This window comes from Eucalyptus grandis, chromosome 8, assembly GCF_016545825.1.
Source record: "Eucalyptus grandis isolate ANBG69807.140 chromosome 8, ASM1654582v1, whole genome shotgun sequence".
Classification (NCBI taxonomy): domain Eukaryota; kingdom Viridiplantae; phylum Streptophyta; class Magnoliopsida; order Myrtales; family Myrtaceae; genus Eucalyptus; species Eucalyptus grandis.
In genome coordinates this window covers 35,839,649-35,847,661 of record NC_052619.1, presented here as the reverse complement: position 1 = coordinate 35,847,661, position 8,013 = coordinate 35,839,649, and the positions used below count along the sequence as shown (strand labels likewise).

Genomic DNA, 8,013 nt, shown 5'->3' with positions numbered 1-8,013 from the left:
TATAATGGCAAGGCAAGCAAAAAGGAAAAGGTAAAATGCCTTTATCTTCCCAAGCTGGGCATTAAGAAAGAATTCAAGTGTTTCTTCTATAAAAAGAAGGGGCATATGAAGGAGGATTGTGCCAAATTTAAGGCCCAGCTTAGGAAGAAAGGTAACCTACTCTCATGTGTTTGGTATAAATCTAATATGGTTGATGTGGGTCATAACACTTGGTGGATTGATTATGGTTCTACAATCTACATTTCAAATTCCTTATAAGGTTTTCAGAACTAGCGGGAAGTGAACAAAACATTTATTCAGGAAACGAGATGCACTCACATGTGGAAAATATTGGGATATGTAAATTAGTTCTCACTAGTGGCTTTGTTTTAAATTTAGAAAGGATCTTTTATATTCCTAGTTTCTCTAGGAATTTAATTTCAGTTTCAAGACTTGTACCTTTAATATACTCTTTTGAATTTTCAAGTTTAACATTCAGTTTATTATATAAATCTAAAATTGTTGGGAGTGATATTTTGTTTGATGGTCTCTTTTAAGTTAATTTATAAGACAATGCCATTTATAATGTGATAAACGTTCACAATAATGCTGGCATAAAGCGATGTGTTGTGAATGAGGATTTCTCTATGTTGTGGCATCGGAGATTAAGACATGTCTTCATCGATAGAATTAAGCGATTAGTAAATGATGAAGTACTTAGTACTCTAAATTTTACTAATTATGACCCTTGCGTGGACTACATAAGGGGAAAGCATACCAACAAGTCAAAGAAATGTGCCAAAAGGAGTACAAAAATATTAGAAATCATACATATAGATATATTTAGTCCAGATATGAGTTCAAATGGTCATAGATACTTAATCTCTTTCATAAATTATTATTCATGATTCATGTATCTTTACTTACTTCGTAATAAGCACAAAGCATTAGATGCCTTTAAGGTATTTAAAACCGAAGTAAAGAAATAATAAGGTTCACTAGGTGGTGGTTTAGTTGTAGTAGTCTATCAACTTTGGTCATATTTTCACTTATTTAGGACCGATACGGACACGGGACACGACAGGATACACCAACACGTCATTTCTAAAAAACTAGAGAATTTTGACATGTTGTTTATTAAATATATTTTTATATATAAATGCTTAAATAAATAAATAATAATAATAAGAGCCTAGAATTAATTTATACTAAAAACATTAATCCAACATTTGTTAATATAATTCATTATTTTAATTTGACAAATTCAACTATATCACATTGCAATAGTCCACAAAATTTGGAGAAAAAAAAAGTAATCCAGGTTTTACTATCAAATTTAGGGATACATGCACTATAGGTCTTAAAACTTATTACAAAAGTGTAATTGAGTCCTAAAATTTATCAAATTGGTGCAATCAAGTCCTTCCGTCAACACAGTTAATTTGTTTGATCGAAAATGCTGAAGTAGTAATTTTAAATTAATTTATTTATCCTACGTGATAATTTTTTATTACTTTTTCTTTAAATCTTATTTAAAAAATAGCAAAAAAAACTTGAAAAAAAATAAAAATAATTCCCAAAAAAAACTAGAAAAAAAGGCAAGGTTGTGAAAGAAAAAAAAGGCAGGTGGGTGGCTAGGAATAATTCTAAAAGAAAAAATTGGAAAAAAAAAAAAGAAGACAAAAAAGGCAAGGTCATGAAAAAAAAAAGAGGTAGGGCCATGGGTGGCTGGACATGCCGCTACCATCGTCGGAGAGGGTCGACGAGGTTGCCGGCCCTAGGTGGCAAAGGGTGGGCGGCCCTTGCCAGCCTAGGCGAGGCTTGAGCGAAGCTTGCCAAGATTTGGGCGATGTAGGCCCTTGCTTATGGCCAGCGAGCCTCCCCAACCCTAGGCGAGGCCTCACTAGCCTTAGGCAAGGGTTGGCGACCCTTGTTAGGCTCGAGCGAGGGCACAACATTGCCCAGATCTGGGTGAGCCTCTCTGGTCCTTGCCTAGTCGGCGATGGCCTCACCTGGGCCGATGAAGGCCGCTCCCTCATTGCCACCTACAACTGGCTAGGTTGACGGCCCCCTCCCTCCAATGGTGGTAGAGGCACCTGGATCCCTACTTTTTTTTTTTCATATATTTATATTTTGACCCCTTAAATATTAAATTTTTTTAGAATTAGCTTTGTATGTGTCGGAATTCGGACTCGCATGTCGGAGCATGTCAATTGACCACGTGTCGGATTTTCCGATACTAATTGATTGTGTGTTGGAACATGTTGAAGCATGTTGGACACGTGTCGAATTGTCGAACAAGACACGAAGGCCCCGAAGAGCATCGGTGTTACATAGCTTTTCACACGCCTCTTAGCTACTAAGTATTCAAGCAATGCGCGTCAACGTTCTTGAAAACTAGGAACGATGGAAAAATGTCGTCGGATGTTGTTTTGGGGAGCAAGTTCCCGCCTGAATAAAAGTAAGGGAGGTCTCCGGTGATGTCGACGCGTTCTGATTTGCGGCTCCACATTTCGGGCTTGGCGTGCACGTTAGATGAGCGGATACTTTTGCTCCTTTGCGCCAGAAAAAGACAACCGACTAAATTGGGGACCACCTATGTGCATCTGATTTCTTTTTGTGCTTATTTTATTGACCATATGTTTGATTTTATTAGGTGTATCCTTCACTGCAGTTAAAATAATTATCAACCGGTTAGAACTTAGAGCTACCACCAATAATAATAATAATAATAATAATAATAATAATAATAATAATAATAATAATAATAATAATAATAATAAGCAATATATTTGTTTCTTGAAAGCATTTTAAAGAGAAACTATGCTTATGTTTACAATGTAACTGTTTTTTTGCCAAAACAACACTATGACACAATTATTGGTTTAATTAAGAAGATTTTAATTATTATAACACTAATTACAAATTTTTTTACTGAAAAAATCGGCATCATATTTTCCTCCTATAATAAGAAATCAAAGATAAACTCATTTTTCTATAAATTATGAATTATGTTACTTTCTGTTTTTTGAAATAAATATTCATATCATCGAGCTAAATGTCACTATTCAATGCATTGACACCTTACTATTTCGCTGGAATTTATCCTGTTATCATATACCTTTCACCAAAAGTCGTTCTTTGATATTTATTTGAAGGGAATAAGTTCTGCGCCGACTCTGAATAGGATATCACATGTAACCAAGAAATCAACAACTTTACTTCAAACAAAATTATATGAACACAAATCGTGCTGAAATTTATTTTATTACAAGCCCTAGAAAATATTGACTCCATAATGAAATTGAATGTAAACAAATTATGTTGAAATTTGATTGATGACAAAACTTGAGAACTCAAAAATGTTAGGTTAGAATGTAATCGATGGCGTGACACCTATGATAAAGATATACACCAGAATTTGATCGATGATGCGGATCTAAGAACTACTGCTAAGAATATGTCGGAATTTAATTGACGCCATGAATCTAAAAGATAAGTATAGTGCATAAAAGTAAAGATAACTAATAGATAGTAAATTTGTTTGATTTATACGAGGGCTCTTCAATAGACTAATGATGGTATTTATAGTGGTTGTGTCATAACCGTCTCTGAGCAATTCTCCTGCAATTGTGCCACATTCCTTTACTCGCGAAAACTTTGTGCTCATACTCTTGTGATACCACAATATTGCCTTTAGGCAGTTGTTCCTACAAAACACGTGCAAGTTGCTCCATGACCTTCATTACTTTGTTCTTAGTGGTTTCAAACTTGTAACAGTGCCTTGCGACCCTTTCTGTGTTTAGCTTTTTTCTTGTACCTTGACAATTTTATTGATCTTGCTATCCATTGTCGATCATTGTTAACTACAAGTTGTCATATATCAACAACTGATTGATAACAATCATCAACGGTTGCCAATATTGACACCAATCTTGATCGTTGATGATGAATCTCGTGTTTGATAATAACACTTCAATCACATGTCTACTCATATCGTCAACCTATCCATTTTTTGGTGCAAACACTTACTAATTCATTGGAATAAGTATCACAAACTTTATCCCCTTTGAATGCTAAAACGACCATTAGTAATACAATATTGTACTACTTATCGTATTTCATACGATGGTAACATTTGTGTAGGAACTTCGGTTGTGAAAATCAAATTATTTGTTGGTGAGCTTTAATGGTTTGGCTTTTGTTCTGGTCTTTTGAGAGAGCCTTGCTACTAAATTACTTTAACTATGCCAAGGCACTTGACCCATAGACAGATTACTTGACGACGGCTTAGTATCTAACTGTAAATAAACTTTTATGAAATGCAAAAATCACTAGATTTTTATAACCTTACTCGCTTGGCTTAGGCCGGGGAAGGAGAGGAGAACTAAAATATAAGATTGCAGGACAGTTCGAAGCAACCAATAGCTTATTTTATTTTATTTTATTTTCGCATAATCAATTAGTATGATAATGATCGAGTAATATTGATTCTTTGGCCCAAATCAAGAAATCCCTTAGATATGATGTAAAATTGTTCTTGTTTTATCGTTTATAAGAGATTTCTCTTACCCTTGTATAGTAAGGGCTTTTGGAGATTTTGACATGATCGGTTAATGAGTACCACTTCTCAGTCACTCAATCGGTCCACTAATCCATCATTCTCTATCTTGTGTGATATCACTCCTAGTAGCAATCCCTAGCCGAAAGAAATACTAAGTGACGCGGATGCATAAACCCCTACTTCTCCTTGATGAGTTCCGTAGGCCAGCAATTCGTTGGTAAGTATGCGCCTAGTTTGTCTCCAAGGGGTTGGTGGAGTGGTAAGGGCTTGGGCGGTGGGTGATTGATCCCAAGTTCAAGTCCCTCTGCCCTCCATCTTACAATATCCTCGACTTAGATGTAGGCCAGTCTATAGGGCCAGGCTAGCTCTCCTCCGGTTGGTGCCTGACCGGTCAGACCCTTATAGTGCGGCCGGTGCAGGAGTCCAGGTCATCGGGAAAAAAAAAAAGGTTTGCTCCTAGTTTGGTTTGGTTAGTTAAATGGCTATTTGATCCGATCAACTTCATAAGCCATAGATAGCGTGCTAGTGCGCATGCTCTTTCCCTATATATGATTGAGTATTCATCCAAACCTATTGTTGGTTGGGCGAGGCCGCCTTCTTTTCTGGCTTAAGCCATAAATTCTATCGTAATCGAAAAAAAGCTTAATCGTTGGGAGATGTTTTGTTTTCTTGATCGCCAATTTGGGTTGCTGCAGTTACTTGAATGAGAAAGAAAGCATATGCCATTGTCGGCGATGGGTGCTGTCAAAGCCCTTTATCTCTAAATTGGATCTGGTAAATTGTTCACGCATGCCGATGGTGCCCTCGATGAGCTCAGTAATATATATCATTTTTGGTTTAAAACCTTCAGATCTGAATAACACATACGGAAATCATCTGTCTGATCCGACGCCTCAGCGTACACAAACAGTACAAGGAAACTTTCTTTAACCTCTGCAACACATCAGCCACTGCTGATCATCCAACGAAATTACCCAAAAAGATAAAACTGGTAGGATCCAATAAATAGAAATCCCCAAGACACAATATTCCTGACACGGCGTCGTTATTGTTCAAGCCCCAATTTCAAGCGTCCTCTCTAATCTGCAGTCACAGCAAGAGTGCCGAGTTGCTCGGTTATCGGAGTGGGGGGCGCAGCCGCGACTTCCTGCTCCTGTTCTGGTTGCACCATACTAGGATGACGCCTCCCGCATCCGCCATGCGCATGGTGCCTCCCTTTGTGACCATGACCGTGACCATGGCGATGACCATGGTGACCATGTATGGCAGGTCCATGCCCATGTCCTAAAAGACCCCTCAGATGATGCCCGCGTCCGTGTCTATGTCCATGTCCCCCATGGACTAAAAGACCCCTCAGATGATGCCCATGTCCGTGTCCATGACCATGACCATGACCATGACCATGACCCCCATGTCCTAACACACCCCTCAGATGAGGCCCATGACCATGACCATGACCATGACCATGACCCCCATGTCCTAACACACCCCTCAGATGAGGCCCATGTCCATGACCCCTTTCTCCTCCAAAACCATTCCCGCAGAGAAGTTCTCCCACTTGGCGACCATGGCCGCCATGATGCCCATGTCGGCCTCTGTTACCCATGCCATGATGTTGTTGTCGACCGTGATGATGCCTTCCCTCGTGAGCCATTCCCATTTTCATCCTCTGTTTAGTCTATCCCCCAACTCCGTTTCAATCTTGACAGAGGAATAGTTCTCTGGTTGATGGAGATGAAAGGAAGAGAGGGCCTTACTTATATAGAGGTTTAGAGGCGGTGGTTTTAACCGTAGCACTAATGATTTCGGCAATCTTTTCACACGCCTCTTCTCTGCCAAATTTCTTGGCTTCGCTAACAATCCGTGTGAACGCGGTGGATGAATACTTTTCAACCATGAACACGGAAAATTTCGTCATGTGTTGCCTTGGGGAGCAAGTTCACGCGTGAATGAATTAATGGAGGCCGCATTCTCTGCGTGGAGATATAGGACCAGAGATGGGGACGGGGGATGTCGGCACCTCCTCATTTTGCGGCTGGACGGTTCTGGCTTGCTCCTCTGGGCCACAAAAAGAGAAGTGATTGTAGTGGTGGAGGCTTGCTCCTCTGGATCTGATTTCTTTTTGTGCTTATTTTATTGACCCTTTATTTGATTTTATTAGGCGTACCCTTCAATGCAATCAAAATGATTATAAACTGATTAGAAGTTAGAGCTACGGAGTGTTGTAACTTCATATTGTTGAGCTAAATCTCTCTCTATTCAATGCATTAACACCTTATGATTTCATTGGAGTAAGCTTCACAATCTCATCTCCTTCTAATGCTATTACGAGATTGTATTACTAATTGTATCTCATAGAATTGTAAGATTTGGATTTAAACTTCGGTTGTGAAATAAAATTACTTGTAAGTATATATCAACAGTTTGGCTTTTTTCTTTTCTAATCTTTTGAGGCAGCCTTACCAAGTAACTTTTGACTATGTCAATGCACCTTGCCCATAGATAGATTATATGATTGATTGCTTAGTATCTAACTGTAAATCGACTTTTATGAAATGGAAAAGGCCACAATAATCACCACATTGATGACCTTGCTCGCTTGACTTAGGGCGGAGAAGGGGAGGACAACTAAATATAAGATTGCGCAGTTTGAAGCAATCCATAGCTTATTTTAATTTACTTTTTGCACAATTTATTTATACACAAAACTGTGGAGAAGGTGAACTTGCACTAAATGGGCCCATCAAGACCAGGCCCATGTCTTTAATAAAAAAACTCAGCCCATCTTCATTTTCCTTCCCATATGATGCGCGTAAAGCATTGAGGGCAGCGGACAACAGGGAAAAAAAAAAAAAAAAAAAGAGATAGAGAAGCTCGACCACGAAGAAGAAAAACAGGGAAAGGGGAGAGAGAGAGAGTGTCGCGCGTAGTGTGGATCCGGACGTTCTGACAAGTCAAATTAGCTGTGAATTGCAACGCCTCGTTAAGTATTCAAGCCCATTACTTGACAAATTAGAGTAATTTTTTGAATTAGGGCACAAATTTGAACATATCAATTTTGAACTATGAGATTCGATTGAGGAATTGTCGAGCTAGGGCATTATGGAGTTATGGGGTTTAACGAAAATAAATTCCAAAATACAAGTTGATCAAAACAAAATTCTAAACTTTCGTGCGTGAGTTATGCTTAACGGACAATGCATTTAATAGAAATGATGAATGTCCATTATATACTAGTCTCTTCATCAGCACGCAGGAGTGGATTCAATGATGAGTGAGCGTGGTTACTCAAGTCATTCATTTGAGTAGTGTTTTACTAGAATTTTGATATCATTTTTTTCGGTTAATTGGTGGGAATATAAGTGTGTCGGCTTGAGTGATTTTCATAAGTTGGTGCTAAGCTTTTCCAAGTGATGCTATCTCTTCTATAAATATGTAAAAATCATGTCTTAAAGTTATAATGATTATAT

General features: G+C 38.3%; 1 protein-coding gene across 2 annotated transcripts; it reads right to left on the bottom strand.

The window, feature by feature from the left end:
• Nucleotides 1-5,339: 5,339 nt before the first annotated feature.
• On the bottom strand, nt 5,340-6,448 carry LOC104414270 (zinc transporter zipt-7.2-like). 2 transcript variants are annotated; one of them, XM_039299218.1, is made up of 2 exons: nt 6,002-6,448; nt 5,340-5,944 (listed from the first exon to the last, which is right to left on the bottom strand). In XM_039299218.1, the coding sequence occupies exons 1-2, from the start codon at nt 6,207-6,209 to the stop codon at nt 5,622-5,624; spliced, it is 531 nt and encodes a 176-aa protein (XP_039155152.1). In that variant the 5' UTR covers nt 6,210-6,448; the 3' UTR covers nt 5,340-5,621. The 2 variants fall into 2 exon arrangements, with proteins under 2 accessions (XP_039155152.1, XP_039155151.1); XM_039299217.1 differs by having other exon boundaries at nt 5,996-6,447.
• Nucleotides 6,449-8,013: the final 1,565 nt, after the last annotated feature.